Source organism: Berghia stephanieae, chromosome 14 (assembly GCF_034508935.2).
Source record: "Berghia stephanieae isolate SIO BIC M18660-M18661 chromosome 14, UCSD_Bste_1.3, whole genome shotgun sequence".
In the NCBI taxonomy this organism is placed as follows: Eukaryota; Metazoa; Mollusca; class Gastropoda; order Nudibranchia; family Aeolidiidae; genus Berghia; species Berghia stephanieae.
In genome coordinates, this window is record NC_088373.1 from 29196272 (window position 1) to 29220955 (window position 24684).

At 34.8% G+C, this 24684-nt stretch overlaps 1 protein-coding gene across 1 annotated transcript in view; it reads right to left on the reverse strand.

The window, feature by feature from the left end:
* LOC144959410 (uncharacterized) overlaps nucleotides 1-24684 on the reverse strand; it is an 84255-nt gene that overhangs the window by 20534 nt on the left and 39037 nt on the right. Inside the window, exons 6-7 of the mRNA XM_078891988.1 lie at nucleotides 13173-13283; nucleotides 288-308 (exon numbers count right to left, since the gene is read on the reverse strand). Coding sequence (XP_078748114.1) covers nucleotides 288-308; nucleotides 13173-13283 — 132 coding nt within the window. The remainder of the gene's footprint in view (nucleotides 1-287; nucleotides 309-13172; nucleotides 13284-24684) is intronic.

Here is a 24684-nt window from a genome sequence, read left to right on the forward strand (position 1 = left end):
TGTGATCTGCATTCTCTGTTTAAAATGAAAATAGCAATTTGTCAGTATAATGTGGTTTTGTGTCGAGGAAATAAAATAAAAATCTTAAAGAAAAAAGGTTTTAATACAAATAAAATCTGAATGGTTGAGTAGAGATCCAAGTAAATGAAATCTCCTCTAACTTTTATTTTAAACTCTTAAAGAAACAGTGTATTGAAATGGTACAACGATAATATATTATAACTAATAAATTTAAACTCAGTGCGATAACATTATTGATAGCGGAAAGGAGTCCTATAACATTTTACCCATTTCTCCAGTTCGGTTCACTTGAAGTAGAGAGGGAAAGATGATAAAAGTATTATGTGTTGGGTAAGCCCATTGTGTCTTCTTTAGAAATGTGCATTAACACAAAAATAAGACAGAGAAAATTTTATTTTAATTTTGTAAAAGAAAGATATGAATTTGTATGGTGAAATTTACAAGATATAATATAAAATAAAACTTGGAGAAATGAGTTATAAGAGACAAATGATTTCAGGTTGCTTTCACCTCTGAAGTTCAGTGTAATTATTAAACCGTGAACATTCAGTCAATCAGTTCAAATTAATGAATAAAGAAACAAATAAATAAAAATCATCATATTGTTATTATTATTATTGTTATTATTATTATTATTATTATTATTATTATTATTATTATTATTATTAATTATTTTATTATTATTAGTTATTATTATCATTATTTTATTATTATTATATTATACTATATTATAATAATAATAATATATAATATAATAATAATAATAATAATAATAATAATAAATATATATCAATCATCATCATATCATATCATCATCATCATATCATCATCTCATCATCATCATCATTCTACCATCATTATTATTATTATTATTATTATTATTATTATTATTATTATTATTATTATTATTATTATTATTATTATTATTATTATTATTATTATTATTATTTATTATTATTATTATTATTATTATTATATATTATTATTATTTTATTATTATTATTATTATTATTATTATTAGTAGTAGTAGTGGTAGTAGTAGTAGTAGTAGTAGTAGTAGTAGTAGTAGTAGTAGTAGTAGTAGTAGTAGTAGTAGTAGTAGTAGTAGTAGTAGTATAGTATAGTAGTAGTAGTAGTAGTGTAGTAGTAGTAGTATAGTATAGTATAGTAGTAGTAGTAGTAGTAGTAGTATAGTATAGTATAGTAATAGTAAGTAGTAAGTAGTAGTAGTATAGTAGTAGTAGTAGTAGTAGTAGTAGTAGTAGTAGTATGTAGTAGATAGATAGTAGTAGTAGAAAGTGGGAGCAGGCACTTATGTTGGTAACAACAAGATATGAAGTGAGTAGAAAAGTGCCAGAAGACAATAGAGAATAAAAATTTTTTCGCGGTGGTGGTGGGGTTTGAACCTGCGACCTTATTGGTACGACAACTCCGCCTGGCAGGTGAGAGCGTGGCTCTACCGTGTGAGCTATCCACGAACACAAACAAAAATATTCGTTTCAAACCCAAAGTCATTTCTAGATCCCTCTCTCACCCACTTCTTGAGATCGCCGATTCGTTCACCACCATCGCAAAGTAATTTGACCAGCAGTTAAGCTTAATAGCCAATATTCTCATCACAAACATATAACATAGAAACGATTGAGACATTGAGTATGCTCCGGTGTATGGGGTGAATTTTTAATTCAGAAAAGTGAGTGGAGCAGGCACTTATGTTGGTAACAACAAGATATGAAGTGAGTAGAAAAGTGCCAGAAGACAATAGAGAATAAAAAATTTTTTCGCGGCGGTGGTGGGGTTTGAACCTGCGACCTTATTGGTACGACAACTCCGCCTGGCAGGTGAGAGCGTGGCTCTACCGTGTGAGCTATCCACGAACACAAACAAAAATATTCGTTTCAAACCCAAAGTCATTTCTAGATCCCTCTCTCACCCACTTCTTGAGATCGCCGATTCGTTCACCACCATGTGATGAGAATATTGGCTATTAAGCTTAACTGCTGGTCAAAATTACTTCGCGATGGTGGTGAACGAATCGGCGATCTCAAGAAGTGGGTGAGAGAGGGATCTAGAAATGACTTTGGGTTTGAAACGAATATTTTTGTTTGTGTTCGTGGATAGCTCACACGGTAGAGCCACGCTCTCACCTGCCAGGCGGAGTTGTCGTACCAATAAGGTCGCAGGTTCAAACCCCACCACCGCCGCGAAAAAATTTTTTATTCTCTATTGTCTTCTGGCACTTTTCTACTCACTTCATATCTTGTTAGTAGTGTAGTATAGTAGTAGTAGGTAGTAGGTAGTAGTAGTAGTAGGGAGGTAGTTAGTAGTAGTTAGTAGTAGATATAGTATGTAGTAGAGTAGTAGTATTAGTAGGTAGTAGTAGTTAGTAGGTAGTAGTAGTAGTAGTAGTAGTAGTAGTAGGTATGTAGTAGTAGTAGTAGGTAGTAGTAGTAGTAGTAGTATGTAGTAGTAGTAGTAGTAGTAGTTAGTAGTAGTAGTAGTTAGTAGTAGTAGGTAGTAGTAGTAGTAGTAGGTAGGTATAGTAGTAGTAGTGTATAGTAGTATAGGTAGTAGTAGTAGTAGGTAGTAGTAGTAGTAGGTAGTAGTAGTAGTAGGTAGTAGTGTAGTAGTATGTAGTAGGGAAGTAGTAGTAGTAGTAGGTAGTAGTAGTAGTAGGTAGTAGTAGTGTAGTAGTAGTAGTAGTAGGTAAGTAGTAGTAGTAGTAGTAGTAGTAGTAGGTAGGTAGTAGTAGTAGTAGTAGTAAGTAGTAGGGAGTAGTAGTAGGTAGTATAGTAGTAGGTAGTAGTAGTAGTAGTAGTAGTAGTAGTAGGTAGTAGTAGTAGGTAGTAAGTAGTAGTAGTTAGTAGTAGTAGTAGGTTAGTAGTAGTAGTAGGTAGTAGTAGTAGGTTAGTAGTAGTAGTGAGTAGTAGTAGTAGTATGTAGTTAGGTAGTAGTAGTAGGTAGTAGTAGTAGTAGTAGTAGTAGTAGTAGGTAGTAGTAGTATAGTGTAGTAGTAGTAGTAGTAGTAGTAGGTATAGTAGTAGTAGTAGTGTAGTAGTAGTAGTAGTGTAGTAGTAGTGAGTAGTAGTAGGTAGTAGTAGTAGGTAGTAGTAGTAGTAGTGTAGTAGTAGTAGTAGTAGTAGTAGTAGTAGTATGTGTGAGTAGTTGTAGTAGTAGGTAGTAGTAGTAGTAGTAGTTAGTGTAGTATGTAGTATAGTAGTAGTAGTAGTAGTTAGTTAGTAGTAGTAGTAGTAGTAGGTAGTAGTAGTAGGTAGTAGTAGTAGTAGGTAGTAGTAGTAGTAGGTAGTAGTAGTAGTAGGTAGTAGTAGTAGTAGTAGGTAGTAGTAGTAGTAGGTAGTAGTAGTAGTAGGTAGTAGTAGTAGTAGGTAGTAGTAGTAGTAAGTAGTAGTAGGTAGTAGTAGTAGTAGGTTAGTAGTAGTAGTAGGTAGTAGTAGTAGTAGGTAGTAGTAGTAGTAGGTATAGTAGTAGTAGTAGTAGTAGTAGTAGTAGTAGTAGTAGTAGGTAGTAGTAGTATAGTAGTAGGTAGTTAGTAGTAGGTAGTAGTAGTAGTAGGTAGTAGTAGTAGTAGGTAGTAGTAGTAGTAGTAGTAGTAGTAGTAGTAGGTAGTAGTAGTAGTAGGTAGTAGTAGTAGTAGAGTAGTAGTAGTGTAGTAGTAGTAGTAGTAGTATAGTAGTATAGTAGTAGTAGTAGTAGTAGTAGTAGTAGTAGAGGTAGTTAGTAGTAGTAGTAGTAGTAGTAAGTAGTAGTAGGTAGTATGTAAGTAGTAGTAGTAGTAGTAAGTAGTAGTAGTAGTGTATAGTAGTAGTTAGTGTAGTAGTAGTAGTAGTAGTAGTAGTAGTAGTAGTAGTAGTAGGTTAGTAGTAGTAGTAGTAGTAGTAGTAGGTAGTAGTAGTAGTAGGTTAGTAGTGAGTAGTAGGTAGTAGTAGTAGTAGGTAGTAGTAGTATGTAGGTAGTAGTAGTAGTAGGTAGTAGTAGTAGTAGTAGTAGAGTAGTAGTAGTAGTAGTAGTAGTAGTAGTAGGTAGTAGTAGTAGTAGTAGGTAGTAGTAGTAGTAGGTAGTAGTAGTAGTAGGTAGTAGTAGTAGTAGGTAGTAGTAGTAGTAGGTAGTAGTAGTAGTAGGTAGTAGTAGTAGTAGGTAGTAGTAGTAGGTAGTAGTAGTAGTAGGTAGTAGTAGTAGGTAGTAGTAGTAGGTAGTAGTAGTAGGTAGTAGTAGTAGGTAGTAGTAGTAGTGTAGTGTAGTAGGTAGTAGTATGTAGGTAGTAGTAGTAGGTAGTAGTAGTAGGTAGTAGTAGTAGTGTAGTTAGTAGTAGTAGTAGTAGTAGTAGTAGTAGTAGTAGTAGGTAGTAGTAGTAGGTAGTAGTAGTAGTAGTAGTAGTAGTAGTAGTAGGTAGTAGGTAGTAGTAGTAGTAGTAGTAGTAGTAGTAGTAGTAGTAGTAGTAGTAGTAGTAGTAGTAGTAGTAGTAGTAGTAGTAGTAGTAGTAGTAATATATTATTATCATAATCATCGCCATCATCATTATTATTATTATTGTTTTGTTTTTGTTTTCAAGAGATTTACGGCGCTTGCAATAATTTAAGGTCATATCAGCGCCAGTAAAAAGGAATAAAATCGGATAATAAAAACATTCTAGACATACCTACAATTAAAAGGACTAGAAGAAAAATTAAGACAAAAGGGAATGATACAAACAGGGAACAAATGTAGATTCCAAGAGCACACTATCAGTGTACTTAGTTTGAGATTACCCAAAAGTCTCACCCAGACAACAGCACAAGATCCCAGTAAGAGGAATACACTCAGATGTTTACAAATCACATGTTAAAAAAAAAGTTAATTAAAAATAACAGTACAGAACAGAGAGATGATTTGCAAGGAAAAAATAGCATCTCCCAAAACTCTAACTTTACGTTTGACTGTTTCCCTCCACGCACAGGGTATTCGGCAAGGACCGGGACAAAACCAAGTAATCTCATTCCAAGACAAAGACAGAGAGCATGTTGGAAACATATTGAGGTGTGAAAGACAAAGTAAGTGCCTCCCTGCCGGCAGTGGATTACTATTATTGCCATAAATAATAATAATAAATAATAATAATAATATAATAATAATAATAATAATAATAATAATAATAATAATAATAATAATAATAATAAATAATAATAATAATAATAATAATAATTTTATTATTATTATTATTATATTCATCATCATCATTATCATGCTTTCATGATTATTAGCATTATTATTACTAGTGGTAGTTATAACGATTCAGCTCCGACTTCGTTAAACAAGTAATATGACTTGGTAACTTTTAATATAGGCATATATACAATACGACCAGCTAGGGCGGGTTTTTTTTTCTGTAACTAACTAAAACAAAAGCACAAATCAACACTCACACTTACGTGCAAAACATGCATTACACAAATAAATGCGTAACTCTATAAAGAATTATAACATAGTTACACACAGGCGAACAACTCCATATATTCATACATAGCCAAACAACTCCAATACATTACAATACATATTACAATAGTAAAGTAATAGTAGTAGTAGTAGTAATAGTAGTAGTAGTAGTAGTAGTAGTAGTAGTAGTAGTAGTAATAGTAGTAGTGGTAGTAGTAGTAGTAGTAGTAGTAGTAGTAGTAGTAGTAGTAGTAGTAGTAGTAGTAGTAGTTAGTAGTATTATTAGTCGTATGTAGTTAGTGTAGTATAGAATTAGCATTAGTAGTATTATTATCGTATTATTATTATCAATAACATTATTATTATTATTATTATTTTATTATTATTATTATTATTATTATTATTATTATTATTTATATTATTATTATTATTATTATTATTATTATATATTATTATTATTATTATTATTATTATTATATTATTATTTATTATTATTATTATTTATTATTTATTATTAATTATTATTATATTATTTTATTATCATTATTTTATTATTATTATTATTATTATCATTATTTTATTATTATTATTATTATTATTATTATTACTATTACTAATGAAGAACCCACATCATTTGTGGGGAAATAAAGACTATTACGAACAAGCACTTGTCTTTATTATAATGCAATGTTATTCTGGAAATTAACATAGATCAAGATCAATCTTGTGAGCAAGAAAAAAAAAGCCTGTCGGTGAGCGCGCACTAATGAATCTGGTCTGAAATTATGCTGCTAAGCTTAACTAATACATCGTTCATGCAATTTTTGCAGTTAAGAGCCAATCGATAGTTATAGTGGGAATGGGAAAATAATCGCTAGGATAGAATACCGGTTTATACTAGTGGTCGTCTGATCGATAATAACAATATTAGCAATAATGATTGTGTTAACAACAAAAACAACAATAACAACAACAATAATAACAACACAATAAAAACAGGAGCAGCAGTAAGAACAACAACAATAATGATAACGACAGCAATATTAATAGCAATGATACCAACAACAACAATGACAACAGTTACAGGTATAAGGATAACAACAAAAATAATTACAATCAATGATAGTAAGTAATAAAAATAATAACAAAGACGACCATAACAAAAACAATAATAACTTTAACAACAACAGTAGAAAATATGATAAAAATAATAACAATTATAACATAATAACATTAAATGATAAAATAATATTTTTTTTAACATACACATATCAGTTATTGTTTTTAAGGGTTTTTCGGCAGTTGCAACACATTAAGGTCATATCAGCGCCAGTAAAAAGGAAGAAAATGGGATAGAAAAAAGTTATAGAACTACAATTAATGCACACAAGAAAAGGTAAGGCAAAGGGGATTTGGTTCAAATAAGAAACAGGTGTAGATTCCAAGAGCACACTATCAACGTACTTAGTTTGAGATCACTAAAAGTCTCATCCAGACACAAGAACAGGTCCCCACTAAGAGGAATACACTCAAATGTTTTACAAATCATATAAAGAAAACATAATGCAATGCACAACAGAGAGATTATTTACAAGGACAAAAATATCTATCTCCCAAAACTAAGTATACATTTGAATGTTTCTCCCTTCAGCCAGGACCAGGACAATCTCATTCCAAGACAAAGACATAAAGCAAGTTGGAAACAGATATAGGGGGATAGAAGACACAGTAAGTGTTACATATTATTAATAGAATATTAGATATATCTGTTATGTAATCGTCCTCTTGTCGACTAGACCCAATTAAAGATGGCCGACTTATTATCATGTGTTCCTTGATGTTTATAAATTAAGATTACTTGAGCTACACTATATAACATGGTGTCATATTTTTTAAAAACCTAATTGACTTTAGTGCTTTATTCAAGAAAGGATTTTCTGTGATTAAAATTTTATAATAAAATTGTGACATTGATAGACGAAGATATCGCACGGAGAAGTTTACGGTGATTTACGGGAACCGACTGCACACAACTGCAGGAAATAACAACAAACCTGATACCTATATAATATTGAATACTCGACGATGTAACACTACAATATAACTCGCTTAACTAAATTCAGAAAAATCAGCCTACAGTAAAACACTCTTAAACTACATTCTAGAAAATCCGCTTAAGTTGAAGAATAGCTAAAAATGTCTCCCAGCTTAAAATTAAAACAACCAGAGGAGATGCAATTCTCTAAGAGTGGAGAACAGACTCTCATGGAGAGATGGAGGTCATGGCAAAAGACTGTGGAACTCTACCTCCAACTAGCAATGCCGGAACACAAAGAAAGAGAGAAATGCAATGCCTGACTATAAATCATAGGCCAGGAGGGTAGAGACATCTACTCAACATGGAATCTGTCCTTGAGGAGGAAACACAGCTCGAAATTATTCTCAACAAATTCAGCGAACATTGCAGTCCAAGAACAAACATAACATTAGAGAGATTTAAATTCAACACCAGAAACCAAGAAGAAGGAGAAAACATTGAAAGCTATGTGGTAGAATTAAAGAAATTAGCAAAAAACTGTGCATTTGGAAACTTTGAACGTGAGCTGATTCGAGATAGATAGTAGTGGGTATACAGTCCCAAACACTAAAACGGAGACTTTTGAGAGAAAGTGATTTAACATTACAACAAGGAATTGACATGTGCAGGGCCGAAGAGCAATCGAAAAAAGGGATGAAACTGATAGAATTAGAGCCAGAATGGGGCATCATCGGTTTAGGAAAACTACATGAAATCCAACAAAAGAACATCGCCCAAACAACCATTAGAGAGATTTAATTCGGAAAAGAAGGAGAAAAGAGCTATGGGCGAATTAAGGCAAGCAAAAACTGTGTTTGAAATTGTGTGGGAGAGAATGTAGGGAACAGTCAAGATAATTTCCAAGCCGTATGCAAAGCGACCCACCGATCGAAAGATTCACGCCAGAACGGTAGAAGAAGGGTTTATGATGTAGAAATAGAACCCGAATCAAGTTATGATGAACAAGAATACAATTATGTTGGTGCAATCAGAAAAACAAAACAAGAAAACAATCAAGCGTATATCACGCAACACATTCATGACTGCCCAATCCGGTTCAAAATTGACACAGGAGCACAGGCAAATGTCCTTCCCCTCAAAGATTTCAAAGAAATAAACAAAAATCGTGAAACAAAATTGTAAAAAACAAAACAAAAACTCTGCATCTATTCTGGAAACATTATAAACACCAAAGGAAAATGTTTCCTGGAAATCATGGGAAAGAAAATATTTTTTTTTGTTGTAGACACTAAACAAGACGCTATACTTGGTTTAGAACCCTCAGAACATTTGGACTTGATAAAAATGATGGTGATAAATAAAGATAAATCTGAAGAATACAGCATATACAACGAGAATAAAGATGTGTTCACTGGAATAGGAAAACTTGAAAAAAACTACAACATAGAGCTGAATGCAAACGCTCAACCGGTAATACATCCACCATGACGAGTCCCTCTGGCATTACACGAGAGAGTAAAAAAAGAACTAGATCGTATGGAAGAGCCTGGAATAATCGAAAAACAAAATGAACCAACAGATTGAGTGAGCAGTATGGTCATAGTGGAAAAGAAATATGGCAACCTCAGAATTTGCATAGACCCGAAAGACCTAATTAAATCTATTAAAAGAAAGAGCACTATGCAATTCCATCCGCAGATGAAATTTCAGCAAAAATAGTAGGAGCAAAATATTTATCAAAATTCGATGCAATGTCCGGATTCTGGCAAATCCCCCTCGACAAACCAAGTTCGAAACTTTGCACAATCAACACACCATTTGGAAGATACTCTTTTTTCCCTGCCCATTCGGTATTAGTTCTGCCCCCGAGGTTTTTAACAAAAGAATGAAAGAAATATTCGGAGATGAGGAAGGAATTGAGCATTTTTTGATGATGTTCTTGTATGGGGAGAAACAAAAGAAGAACTAAATAGAAGAACAAAAAGGTTCTTGGAATTGGCTAGGAAAGCGAATTTGACATTTGGAAAAGACAAAAGTGTCATTTGAGCAGAGAGTTTGAAACATCTAGGCCATATCATTAGTTCAAATGGAACAACACCTGACACGGACAAGATCGATGCCATTCAAAAAATGAAAATTGACGACAAACAAAAACTCCAAAGGTTTCTAGGAATGGTCACATATGTTGGTAAATACATACCAAATTTATCGGACATTACTAAACCACTGAGAATGTTGCTGGAAAAAAGTACTGCATGGCACTGGAATAATGAACACGAGGTGGCTGTGAATAAAATAAAAGCACTTATTACTCAAAGTCCAACTCTGAAACATTTTGATCTCAACAAAAACATCGTTATAACGGCAGACGCAAGCCAATATGGACTTGGTGCTGCACTTCTACAAGAGGGTCAACCAATATATTATGCATCAAGAAGTCTGAGTAAGCGGCATGAAAAGCACAAACCTCATAATTCACATGAAATCTATTTTCAGTAGGCACAGTATAATACCAGAGACTCTGATCACAGACAATGGACCCAACTATGCCAGTGAACCATGGGGGAAAGTTAACGGGGATCAATTTGCCTGAAAGACAGAGTGGTGAAGCCGGTTTGCCTGAAAAATATGCTAATTTAATTAAATTTTTTTGCGATCTACGACTCGCCGGTTGAGTGCCAACCTCTATGACCCTAAATGTGTTTTTTTTTTTAAGCAAAAAAAAAAAAAAAGAAAGAAAAAAAGAAAAAAGGATTTAGTCTGCATGATTGAAAACAAAATTTATATAAAAGCTAACACCAAATCACCGTTTATACACTCATTCGCAGCAATCTCTAGTGATTACAGTATTACCTGATGTATGGAAACACCAAGAGAAGCCATCACTTTAAATTTGTATAGTAAAAAGGCTCAGAAATTGCAATACCAAGGCTTATTACAATTCGAAACACCCCAAAGAAGTGATCAAGAGACCCCAACCATGGTACTTGTTTTGATGCTAGTGTTGGTATAGGTTGTAGTAGTGATGATGCTCTGGTGATACTGATGATGACGTGGTGGTTGTGTCAATGTTGTGATGGTGGTTGTAGCAGAGGTGACTACTATTACCATTACAACTACTACTACTTTTGGTTCAAATATGGGAAATATCCACCTATGTGATATACAAGTTGAATACCCCAAAAATAGTCTTAGTGCATTTTTTAAAAAACCTACAGCGTTCTTACAGCTCCCCATTTAATAATAATAATTCAAAAATTAAACTCATACAAAATATTAAAGAAAAATATTAAAAATGTAAACAATCAAATCAAAGTATTTTCAGTTGTATTATAAAGGGAAACAACCCCTTTATGTTCATGTTTATTGGCAATACAGTCCTTGATTGAAGGCTTCATTTTCAAAGATTTTGGTTCTATTTTATTTTCACTTGGCATGTTCAATTTAACAAGAAGTAGAAGCTTAAATGAGATCTGAGACCATTTGAAGTCTAAAATAAGCTTATATGCATAATTCAATGCAGATCTTCAAAAAATGGCGTGAAAGGTCATAGTAAAAACCAGCGTTTAATAACCAAATGAAAAGATAAATAGAGTACAAAATGTGACGCATCAGCTGATGTGTAAACAGATCAAATGTATGAAAGAAAAGTGACACACATTTGTCACCTATGAAAGAATATTAAATAGTCTACACATCGGTGCATCGGTATTTCCTAGTATTATAAGTTAATGTTCAGGTGGTGCAATAATGATAAAGCCGGCAGAAGAGTCAAAATGCCAGAAGGCAATTATTACATTTACTAAAAAACGGGAATTTCCGGCACATGCCGGCGAACTTTCACCCATGCAGTGAACAATTTTTAAAATACAAAAGCATGGGCAATCAAACATATCACCAGCAGCCCCAGATACCCACAGAGTAATGGTTTGGCAGAAAAAAACGTCCAGACTATGAAACGGTTGTTGAAGAAATCGGAAATTGAAGACCCATATCTAGCAATACTTAACTTCAGGACGACACCCCTAAAACACTCAAAGTCACCTGCAGAAATTTTGATGGGTCCAAAACTTTGAACAAAACTAACAACAGATAAAAAACAACTCGAAACACCTAGGACCAGTCTTGCACAGACAGCAATGAGAGAGAGCCAAGAAGCACAACGTTGTACCTACAGAGGTCAACAAGACCTTCCACCACTCTCACGAGGAGACAACGTGTTTGGAGACCTGCCAAAATCGTACAGGCCTAAGATGAACCTCGCTCATACGTGACAACAACAGAGGAGGGTTCAACAGTTAGACGTAACCGGCGTGACATACTAAAACCTTCCAACTGTTACGCCAGGAACCATGAAGTACCAAACGTAATCGAAAATGCCAACGATCGAGCAGAGACACCTCGCGTGGACTTGAACCAGCCAGCAGAGGAACGAGAAACGCAGTCCACAACAGTTCCATACCTCATGCCCAGCGGGAGAACGTTATGTTTATGTTATGTTTTTAAGGGTTTTACGGCGCTTGCAACACGTCTAGGTTATATCAGCGCCAGTAAAAAGGAAGAAAATGGGATAGAAAGTTCTAGAGTTACAATTAAAGCAGCCAAGAGAAAGCAAGACAAAGGGGAACTGGGAACAAATAGGGATCAGATGTAGATTCCAAGAGCATACCACCAATGTACTTAGTCTGAGATCACCTAAAAGTCTCATCCAGACACAGGCACAGTCCCCACTTAGAGGAATACACTCAAATGTTTACAAATAAAATACATATCATACATAATACAGTGCATAACAGAGAGATGATTTACAAGGAAAAAAATATCATCTCCCAAAACAATAACTATGCATTTGACTGTTTCCCTCCCAGTCAAGGACTCCGGCCAGGGTCGGGACAAAACCGAGCGATCTCACACCAAGACAAAGACAGAAAGCAAGTTGGAAAACAGATATAAGGGGATAGAAGACACGGTGAGTACATCCCTGCCCACTGTGGAGGTAGGGAACCCCACCCAGAGCGGTAGAACGGTAATTCAACCAGCAAGATATCGCCAACAATGAGATGAGAAAAAGAAAGTTTATACTATAACATAGTGGTGTGATTAGTTTATTGTTAAAAAGTAAATTACGTCATCAGTGTTGTGCTGATTTTAAGTGACGGCATCTAGTTGCAACGGGATCCTAAATATAGTCATATATTCGAAACAATTCACGGAATACAAACATTCAACATCAGTAGAAATCCCTTTACTATTTAGAACTGGATTGAAAGCAACACGACATAGAACGAGAACTTTATCAAAATCAAAACAATTCAAATCAAAAGTTGATAAACGGAATATAAAATGTCGAATGGAACAAACGATTGGAGAACTTTCATTAAAACATTATTATGTGATTCTTAGAGCAGAGATACAGTACCAATTTCGAAAGAAGGGAGATGTTACATATTATTATTAATAGAATATTAGATATATCAATTATGTACTCATCCTCTTGTCGACTAGACCCAATTAAAGATGGCCAACATATTATCATGTGTTCCTTGTTGATGTTTATAAATTAAGATTACTTGAGCTAGACTATATAAGAGTAAGTACCTCCCTGCCAACTATGGGAAGTCAAGAACCCCACCCAGTATATCAATTATGATAAATATTATATAAATATATGCACAATACATACTCTTTGTTTTCGTTTGGTTTGCTATTCTTGTTTTGTCCAAGAGAGATTGTACCTGGGTATTGCGGTGGGATCTGAGCTGTGATATATTTATGTGGGGTTGGACTGGACTTACTAATTGGGGGAAGGGGGGGGGGGTGTCAGATAAAAAAGACAGAGTATTCGTTGTTATATCCTATGTGCCGCTAACTTTCTCCGAAGGCTAACTAAAAGGCAAGAGGGAAATGAAAAAAAAAAAGAATCTAACGCATGAAATTTCTGTGTTGTTCTATTCTATGAGTCTGTCTTTAATGATAAATGATTGGCTTTGTCTATCAACTTGGGCAGATGAGTTTTAATTTTGTTGTTCAGTGCTTTGGATACAATTTTGTAGTCTGTGTTTAAAAGGAATATCTGTCATCTGCATTTTTTGCGGCCGCAAATGGCAATTTGCGGCCGGAAATATCAGGGCGATCCGCAAATGTGGGCAAATTTCCCAAAATTGGCAAATCGTGGCAAATTTGGGGAAAATTGGCAAATCACGTGGCAAATTTTGGGGAAAAAAAAGAAGCGAAAACAAAATACAGTGGACTCCGGATAAGACGATGCCCAGGGGAACCGAGAAAAAAATCGACTTATCCGAAAATCAACTTAACCGGAGGGTAACCAAATGAGCAAAAACTCATTTGAACAAAGCAAACCAATCTAGAATAAGTATGTCCCTTCATATCGCGCGGTCTCTGTAGTGGTCGTCAGAGGTTACCCCAATAGCCCCATAGAGGAATCAGAATACATAACAATCGGAATTTGAGATTTTAAAAAAGCGGAATCAACTTATTGTTATTGACTATGACATGCTTTGCAACAGAAAATGTAATAGACAATCCAAAAGTACTCAAATGATTAAAAATAAAAAATGTGTAAAAATGTACAGATTGTGTAAAGACTAAGAATGGGGTCAAATAATAATAGAGAACACACAGGTCCTGGCCGTCTGAGAGCAAAGCATTGAATGGATGGATTTAACCTTGTCAGGACCCTCCTCCCCCCACCCCTCCCACATACACACACCTAATCAAGCAAACGCGCGTGCCGGTACACATACACACACACACACACACACACACACACACCACGGACACAGGGCTAAAATTAAATAGGGAAAGAAGCTGACCGTACTCAAATAATATTATTACCGATTGAAGCCAACATATAATATTACCAAGGTCATTGACCTCACGAATCGGAGTCACAATAATAATAATAATAATAATAATAACTTCGGTCAACCCCACTCCCAAACATAAAATATTATCCGACATCAGCAGCACACACTTTGAAGAGACTAATCAGACATACAAAATGTGTGTTGATTGACCATAGGAGATGACGAAATAAGCCATAGCTCACTTTTTTTTTCGCTAGAGATTTTTTTTTTTTTATTTTCCTTGATGGGAAAGGTGAAAAGCGGAATTTTTGCCTTGAATGTGAAATGTATACCAATTAAGTGAAATTATTCCGCGAAAAGCTGAAGGGTAGGAGCCTCTAGGTCAAGGTCATGCTTCTTGTAAATCGTCGAGACAGAAATAGCTGGTATGCCAATTTCCTATGCGATGATTTTCTGTCGCATGCCAAACTTTCCAAATGCATCGAATCTTGAATCTTCCTTTTCCGCGATAGGTTTGCCATTGTAGTTGTAGACTTGACTCGAATTATTCTTGATAAAATTGATACTAATTAAGAGGGCCATTACATAGGATGGCCTGGGATTAGAACCAAAAAAAAAATCTTGAACTTGAAGTTGCGAGAATGTAAAATTTGAGATGGAGAAATTAAAGTTATTCAATACTGCTCATGTACATTGAACACGGACGTCAGGCAAAGCACCTACATTACATCGATGTGCGCCAATCGTTCGCGGATATTCTTAACCACTTAAAATTCTTACTGGTAGCTTTTTTAACCAATGGAAATACTTGTTTATTTGTGATTTTTTTGTAGTCATGAGTGATAAGAACATCGACTTAAGCGACATCGACTTATGTGGAGTTTTTTTTTTTTTTACTAATGTTGTATAGGAAGAAGGGGGAGGGACCAAGAAAAAAAATCGACTTAGGTAAAAATCGACTTAGGCAACGTCGACGTATCCAGAGTGCACTGTAACGAAAGAAAAAAAGTGCGAAACTTGAGAAATGTTGCAGCTTTGCCTGGGCCCAAACCAAGGGAAGCTACTCTCTACGGATAATGATCCTTTAATATCTTTGTAACAACGCTATTGTGTAAATTAATAAATGTAGCCTCCTTAAATGTAATAAATTGTCTTTTATATATTTTTTTAATGTATCGCGTGTTAATTTTTACTGAAACGCTTAGTTCTCCTCGGCAAATTTTTTGGTAAATCTTGGTCTTTTTGGCAAATTTTGGGGGTTTTTTTTTGGCAAATTTTAGGTCCCAATTTGGCAAAAAAAAATGCAAATGACAGGAATATTGGTCTGTATTGCTTGACGTCTGTCATGTTATTTCCTTTTGGTTTGAGGATTATGTTTGATGTGTTTTGGCTCTTTTATAATTGTCCTTCTATACACATTTCTTTTGATTAATTGCACACAAAAAAAGGTGTCTTTGTAAGGGGGAAGGAAACTCTGTAAAGTTCAACATTTTAGGCCATATGGACCTGGGGACGTGTTTGTGTCCATATTGTCTATATTATTGTGTTGTAGGTATTCGTGGGTCATCTCTAGATCTAGCTGTTCCTTGTTCACCTGTTAGCTTTTTTGTATATTTAGTGTAATGATCTAGTATGTCTAGGTGATGCTTTGCCGCGCGTTTACAATTTTGTAGAAATCGTAACAGGTCTTAAGTACTTCTGTCTCGTCTTTTGTTATATCCTGTCTCGTATTCTAAGTTTATCAATCCTTCGTCTGTTCTGTAATTCATCGGCTAACCTAGCTATATTATTCTTCTGGACAGATAATAGGCAGTTCACACATACATACAAATGCAACTCCAGACAAAAAAATCATACTACCCCGAGAGGACAGATACCACCACTACTCACAAAGAAAAAGGAAAACATCAAAAACACAATATGCAATCATGAGAATGAACCACCACCCCTGATAATCATCACTTTAAATATCAGAGGGATGAGACAAAAGACTGTCCCCGCCCCCTCGAGGTTTGAGGGACCGAATTAGTCCAAAACAACTATCTTGTACAGCCAGCTCTGTCTAAAGTCAGGGAGACTACGTACAAGGGTTGCTGGGAGTTTTTTGGCTCAAAACGGGAGTGCCATCCATAATGTGCTTGAGAGGGGTATCCCCATTATTAAGCCAGTTGTTTGTAAGCATCTCCTGTCAGACATCATGGTGCTGGATTGCTGCCATTATCGGGCCCCATTCTCTAGGTTTTGTTGCCAGAATTCCTGATATTATATGCATGGATTTGCAGAGTTTACATCAACCTTCTCAACGTTCTTGCTTCTACCTAACACTGAAGCACAATACTCTGCAGTAGAATAGCATAGGATTTGGGTCTGGTGACATCCTCACTGAGTACACTTTTGAGGCGGATCCACACTTTACTTTGAGTAACCAGCGCACAGTCAGCCGCTTATCCCTGCCTCAGGGAGCGGCATGTCTCTAATGTAGACATTAAACAACACTGGAACCAGAAGAGATCCCTAAAGGACACGATTCCTCAGTTTCCTGACTTTGCTCGTGGTTCCTTCCAGTGTGACATGGAATTGTCTTTCCCCTAAGATTAAAGAGAACAACTTCAAGGTCTTTTGCACCTTATGATCTTTGCAAGTTTGAGCATTAACCCTTCGCACCAGACCAAATCGTATGCCGCTGATAGATCTATGAGTGCAGCACCAGTTTGCTGTTTCCACCCTTAAGGATCACTGCCTTGACGTTGGTTGGAGTGCTTGAGGTATATCAGGGGCAAAGGAGTAAATCTGGTTGCCCATCCGTCACTAGACCATCCTGGATGTCGAGCCTTTAAGCAGGTGCCTTGAACAGCCCGCACATTATAAGTGACAGAATGGAGTTTCAACCCGACACCCAAATGGCTTCGGCTATACCAGGTTCCGCACTACCACATCTTTATACATAATGTAACATTCCAGCACGGCTTCCTTGAACATTTTTGCATGTCCCATGGCATTTGATGGGGAGGGAACAGGGGGGGGGGGGAAAGCAGTATGGCTCAGCTGTAGGGTCTTTGCATTGCACCTGAAAGATACCTAGTTTGAATATCCACCATATTATGTGGTCGTCAGCAAGCCAATTCTCCCTAGTTCAATTTACGGCGCTGTGCTGCAGTTGACACCTGGGCTATTCCAGTCTTCCTTATGAATATTCCCTAAAATAAATTTCCTCATGAGGATGAATAAAGGGAACTTACTTTATTGATATGCTACAAGTGTGCGTGTGTGTGTGTGTATACAGTGTGTAGGTGCCTGCAAATGACTTTGGCAATAGTACGGCAGGCAAGACAGCGATTCCTTAAGTCATGACTGATCACAATTTCCCAGTAACTGGACGCTTTTTTACCCCTTTTTTTCTTTTCATTTTTAATTTATTTTTACAATATATGAAAGCTGTATTCAAAAGCATTTTAAAAAAAATCATAGACCAACTTATCTAATGACCATTTTAATTAGTATTAATTATATCAGTTGGATTTAACTTCGACGTGCTAGATGTTGTTGGGGCGATGGAATGATTCAAGAGCAATGTTTACTTTCATTCTTCATCCTAATCCGCCATAACAATAATATTTGCTAGTTATAGTTCCATCGCAGATGGCAGAGAAAGGTAAAACAGTCGCAAAAAGGGGAAATCCAAATTGAGTTGTGTACATCTTCATGATTAAAATAATGATATAAATGCGTGTATGAAGGGACGAATTAGTGAAAACAAAAGAGATATGTCATTTCTAAAAAATATTATACTGCTATATTGCGGAAATTAACGTAGATCAAGACAAATCTTTTAAGCAATCAGCAGTCAAATTATATGGAAAGCCCAAAGGCCAAAGGTCAAATTAAGGACTATTGATTACACCTCATCAGATATTCTAAATAACCATTTGAATCAACGGTGAAAACTAATTATATATTTTTAGATTTGCCAGTAATACTGTGTTCCATGATAAAAATGTAACATTGTTTCAAGGGAACAATGTTGATCTCTAACCCTATTTTGTTAATATTATCATCATCATCATTAGTATTATTAGTATCATTATTATTATTATCATCATCATTATTATTATTAGTATCATTATTATTATTATCATCATCATCATCATTATTATTAGTATCATTATTATTATTATCATCATCATCATTATTATTAGTATCATTATTATTATTATCATCATCATCATTATTATTAGTATCATTATTATTATTATCATCATCATCATCATTATTATTAGTATCATTATTATTATTATCATCATCATCATAATGATGTTGACATCATTATTATTATCAATATTATTATTATTACTATCATTATTATTATCATCATCATCGTTATTGTTATTATTATTATTTATATTATCATTATTATTATTATTTTTATTATCATTATTATCATTATCATTATAATCATTATTATCATCACCATCGTTATTATTATTATTATTATTATCATTAGTCATATTATCGTTATAATTACTACTGATATGACGACGATGGCTATGACTATACTACTACTACTCCTACTACTCCTACTACTACTAGTGGAGAACCCTCAATATTTGCGGAGAAATAAGGCTGTTACCAACAGTAGACCTGTAAATGAGCTTTATAAAAATTGACTGAAACTGAAACTCTTCTTCGTAATTCGTCGTAGCGGTAAAATCCAAAGAATCAAAATGAAAGGTAAACAGCAAGCTCACTTGAGCAAAGCAATGGCAGAAAACTAATTTGCGCGGGAATTAATTAGGCTACTTACCATTGTTCCTTATAATTAGGTACCCAATCAGTGAAGAAACTTAGAAACGGTCAACCAGTTTGTTTACAACATGAGGCAATCGAGATGTGCTTGTAGTAGGGCTGGGCGGGTACCCGGGTACCCGCGAGTAATAAAGTTAAACCGGGTACTCGGGTAAAAGGGGCGGGGTAACGGGTACCCGCTTCAACAAATGGAAACCGTACTGAGAGTGATCATTTTTGGCGGTTTTAATATTTTTGAACAAAAATTGGAAATAATACAATTTTATTTACATATTTACATTTACATGACATTTTTTTCAAAAGATTTTCCTACTTTATTTTTCAATTACAATGATTTTTTTTGTTTTATTTGTTAACACACATTTGATTCAATTTTGGAATCAATAGGTTAAGACTATATTATATTAGTTCTTATCTTTTAAAGGAATCTCAGGTACTTTTATTTTATTTATTATTTATTATTTTTTCATTGTAGTTAATTATCTTTGTTTTTCACTTCAGTTTCGCTTCATTTGTTGTAATAAATAATAAATTAATAAAAAAATTAAAAAAAATAAAAAAGCCCCCCCCCCCTCCCCCACAAAAAAAATTTTGGGGACAAAAGTCACTCCTGCCACGGGTACCCGCGGGTACCCGGGTAATCAGACCACTACCCGGCATTACCCGGGTAATGATTTGGGCGGGTAATCCCAGCACTAGCTTGTAGCAATCATTTAACTTTCGATTTGAAGGTGTCTACATAACGAACTTCCGGTGTTTCGAATTTTTCTTTCTCATACTTTTCCTGTCCTTCAAGTAAATGTGGTCAATTTTGGCTTAGACGAAACAGTGAAATTTATCGCTCGGCGGCTCAGTTAAAATTGGCTACGACAGGTTTCGAAAGTGAAAAAATAATTTCACGAAGGCTGTGTGAAAATACACTGGGGTGTGTTCAGACACGGCAATTCTAAAAAGCGTCGCTTAGCCTTGGCAATATATATCCATCATTAATATAAACGGCCCATGAGCTATGCGTGGCGCTGTGGAACATTCCTAGTTAACTTTACAGTCAATCGACTACGATTCATGAATTCTTTCTACTTTCTGTATTCATTTCTTTCTTCCCTTTTAAAAAATATTTGAATTTGACGAATTGACCGATTTCAGTTAATTGACTGAGAATTTACAGGTCTACAACAGTAAGGCACCCATCTATTTTACTTATTATACTACTGTATAATGGAAATTAAAATACAGCCATCACCGATCAAAATCAGTCCTATTATGTAGGGGGACGAAAAAAAATTAACAAGAGGGGTAGAATATTATTACTATCATCATCATAATTGTTATGATTATGATTATGATGATGATTTTTATTGTTATTATTATTATAATTATTATTATCATTATTTTTTAAAATTAATATCAGTATTTTATTATTATCATTATTATTATCATCATCATCATTATTATCATTATCAATATCAGTATTTTATTATTATTATTATCATTATCAGTATTTTATTATCATTATTATCAACATCAGTATTTTATTATCATTATTATCAACATCAGTATCATATTATTATTATGCTTATTATGATTATGATTATTATAATGATGATGATGATGATTATAATTATTATTATTATTATTATTATTATTATGATTATGACTAGATGATGATGATGATGATGATGATGATGATTATGATGATGATGATGATGATGATGATGATTACTATTATCATTATGACGACGCCGATTATTATTACTAGGGTTGACTGAAAAGTTTTAAGCCCTTTTGATGTTTTTGTTTGTTTATGTTTTTAGGGGTTTTACGGCACTTGCAATGCATTAAGGTCATATCAGCGCCAGTAAAAATGAAGAAAATGGGTTAGTAAAAAGTTATAGAATTACAATTAAAGCACCCAAGAAAAATAAGACAAAGGGGAATTGGTTCAAACAGGGAACAGATGTAGATTTCAAGAGCACACTGTCAAAGTACATAGCTTGATATCACCAAAAAGTCTCATACAGACACAAGCACAGGTCCCCACTAAGAGGAATACACTCAAATTTTACAAATCATATATAATATGTAAATAAAACATAATACCGTGCATATCAGTATCAGATAGATGATTTACAAGACAAAAAATATCATCTCCTAAAACTCTAACTATATACATTTGAATGCTTCCCTCCGAGCTAGGGTATCCGGCCAGGGCCAGGACAAAACCAAGTAATCTCATTCAAAGACAAAGACAGAAAGATGTTGGAAAACAGATATAAAGAGATAGAAGACACAGTAAGAGCCTCCCTGCCCACTATCATAGGTCAGGAACCTCACCCAGTAAGACCTATTGAATATCTCTGAGTGTATTAAACTGACCAGTATAAACTATATATCAAAATGTGCGTAATTTACTTTTCTATTCGGTCACCATATTTTGTTTTGCTGCCATTCTTTTATTTTAACTTATTTGAAAGTACCCCTATTCCAACATGTCAGTCGAAGAAATAACACACACAGTCATGGGTGAAAGTTACTCAATGATATTAATCCTGCAAAGGCAGGTGTTCAGAAAAAAAAAAATCCTGCAACTACCAATAAGAGGAAAAAACAGAAGTGTGGTTAATTATATAAACTACTATAAACTAAATATAAATGGCGACAGTTGCCGGTTTTTTTCATTTTCGAATTCCGGCCAGACAAAAAAAAAACGGCGAGACCTCTTTTTCAAAAATAAAAATCCGGCCATGCCGGATTTTTCCGGCGAACTTTCACCCATGCACACAGTTAAGCAATAAACAGCATGCTATGATTGAGTTCTTTATTGGAGAGAGATGTGCATTCATACACATTCATAAATGGCAGAGATATGTTTAAGGTAATATGTGTGTTTGGTATTCGAACAGTTCAAAGTTGGGTTAAGTGATTATTTTCACCAACATTTATGAGCGGGCTCACAGTGGTTGCTCATAAACTGCATCAAGCAAAGCAAATCATGAACAAATTGACAAGCTTAACCAAACCAAGGCGCCATATAGAACAATCTGACATTTTGCAAAGGCTTAGAATTTCATAGGGAAGAGTTGAATATATCTTTCGAGAAATCCTGGGTTCCAGAAAGGTATGTGGCCATTGGATACTGATAACGCTCGCACAAATGTGTGATCACCTTGAAAGAGGAAATTTCCTTGTAGTTGTAGGACAAGCCCTTAGAGTTCCGATTTAGCTCCGAGTGACTTAAGAGACACCTCAAGGCGGCAAATTTTGTCAGTGATAGCGAGATGCAGGGAAGTGATTCAATCATTTCCAATTTTGTCACGCGAATTCCTCTTTGACGTGATAAAATGACTGGTTTGTTGTTGGCGGTTTGTGTGGATGGGAACAGTGACTATGCTAAAATTTTTAATAATACATGGAAAGGACATAAACTAAGCTTTGTTTAGATACTTTTGTCAATTTCGTATCTATTATAGTTTTGAAAATACAAAATGATTATTATTATCATTATTATTATTATTATCATCATTATTATTACTATTATTTATTTTTATCATTATTATTACTATTATTTATTTTTATCATTATTATTATTATTATTATTGTTGATTGGTTCTATAAGAATACGTAACACCTTTTACTCTAAGACATCATTACATACAATTATATAACAACTTCCGTTTCTAAACCTCGCTCTCACTCACTCTCTTCTCAAGCCATCAATACTCATCACGATCATCACTCATTACTTTATCATTTATTAATAAAGTTATATCTTTTCATTCGGCTCGTCAATGTTATTCATTGTCTTTGGTTATGTTCCCAATCATCATGGTGGCAGCGGCGTAAAGAACTTCACTCGTCCTGTGAGTTAACAACGAAAACAATTAATTGTTATTCTATCAAGTTCATCATTATCTCCGGGGAATCCCCCCGCATGGCATTTTCTCACTCTCAAGGGCAATAACTCTTGGAAATCAGAATTAATCGCTCCTAAGTGACATTCTCGCCAAAATTTCTATCCAAGGGAAATAACCAACTAAATTATCACAATCACTGTTTGCTTATTTTTTTTGAAAGAGTTGCATCCCTGCAATTATGGCAACTTCGAGATCAACAATGTCAATTCCTCCGCCAAGACCACTCAACATGGAAGGCAACTTAGCTTCGAATTGGCGACAATTCTCTCGTGACTGGACTAATTTTGAAATCGCTACTGGGCTAGAAAAAGGGGATGACAGATGCTACACTCCTATCTTGCATCGGACGAGCAGCTATGAATATTTACGATGGCTTCAATTTCGAAGGAAAGGAAGAAACGTTCGAAAATATTACTGAAAAATTTAAGCTTTTCTGTGTGGGGAAAACTAATGAAAGTTATGAGAGATATATTTTCAACTCCCGACAACAAGGACAGGAAGAATCGTTTGAAATGTACCTCTCGGAGCTGAGAAAACTGATAAAATCTTGTAATTACGGCACTATTGAAGATAGCCTTCTCCGTGACAAAATCATAATTGGAATCAAATGTGAGGAAACAAGAAAACACCTGCTACAACAACAAGACCTTACACTACAAAAAGCAATTGATACTTGTCGTACACATGAAACAGCCAAAACACAACTACAAAACATGACACTACAAGATCACACCATACAGAAGGTACATCAAACATGACACTACAAGATCACACCATACAGAAGGTACATCAAACATGACACTACAAGATCACACCATACAGAAGGTACATCAAACATGACACTACAAGATCACACCATACAGAAGGTACATCAAACATGACACTACAAGATCACACCATACAGAAGGTACATCAAACATGACACTACAAGATCACACCATACAGAAGGTACATCAAAGCAACCATTACTCATCGTCTCGACATTCTCTTAGAAAACCCCAATCTTCTCATTCAAAACCTCAATTTCCTCAGCAACGGCATCGATCTTCTCACTCTCACTCTCACCAAAAACAACAATCCTCTACACAATGGATACACTGTTGCAAATTCTGTGGCAAAAGTCACGAGCGAATCAAAGAAAAATGTCCAGCTTGGAATAAAACATGCAAGAGCTGCAACAGAATGAATCATTTTTCATCAAAATGCTCTCGCATTCATACGATTCAGAACGAACATAACACCTCATACTCAGACGAAGATGAAAACAATTATGTTATGAAGCTGGGTACAACAGCAATATCAGCTAGTATGATCGTTAACTTCAAAAAAGTTAAATTCCAACTTGATACTGGTGCGGACGTAAACACCATAGAGAGGAAATACGTGTTTTCACAACAGATCAAACCAACACGTAAAACATTGGTCATGTGGAACAAAGAGAAACTATCTCCTATCGGTGAGGCAAAATCAAAACTAAAAATCCAAAAACTGGAAAAATGACATACATCACTTACTCTGTTGTCGAAGATGGATTCAACAATCTATTAGGATTGAATACTCTCAAAGAATTGAACCTCATCAAAATCGAACATGAAAATTTCATTGCTAATGTAAATGACAGCAAAAATGATCAAGTGGACATCGGTGACCT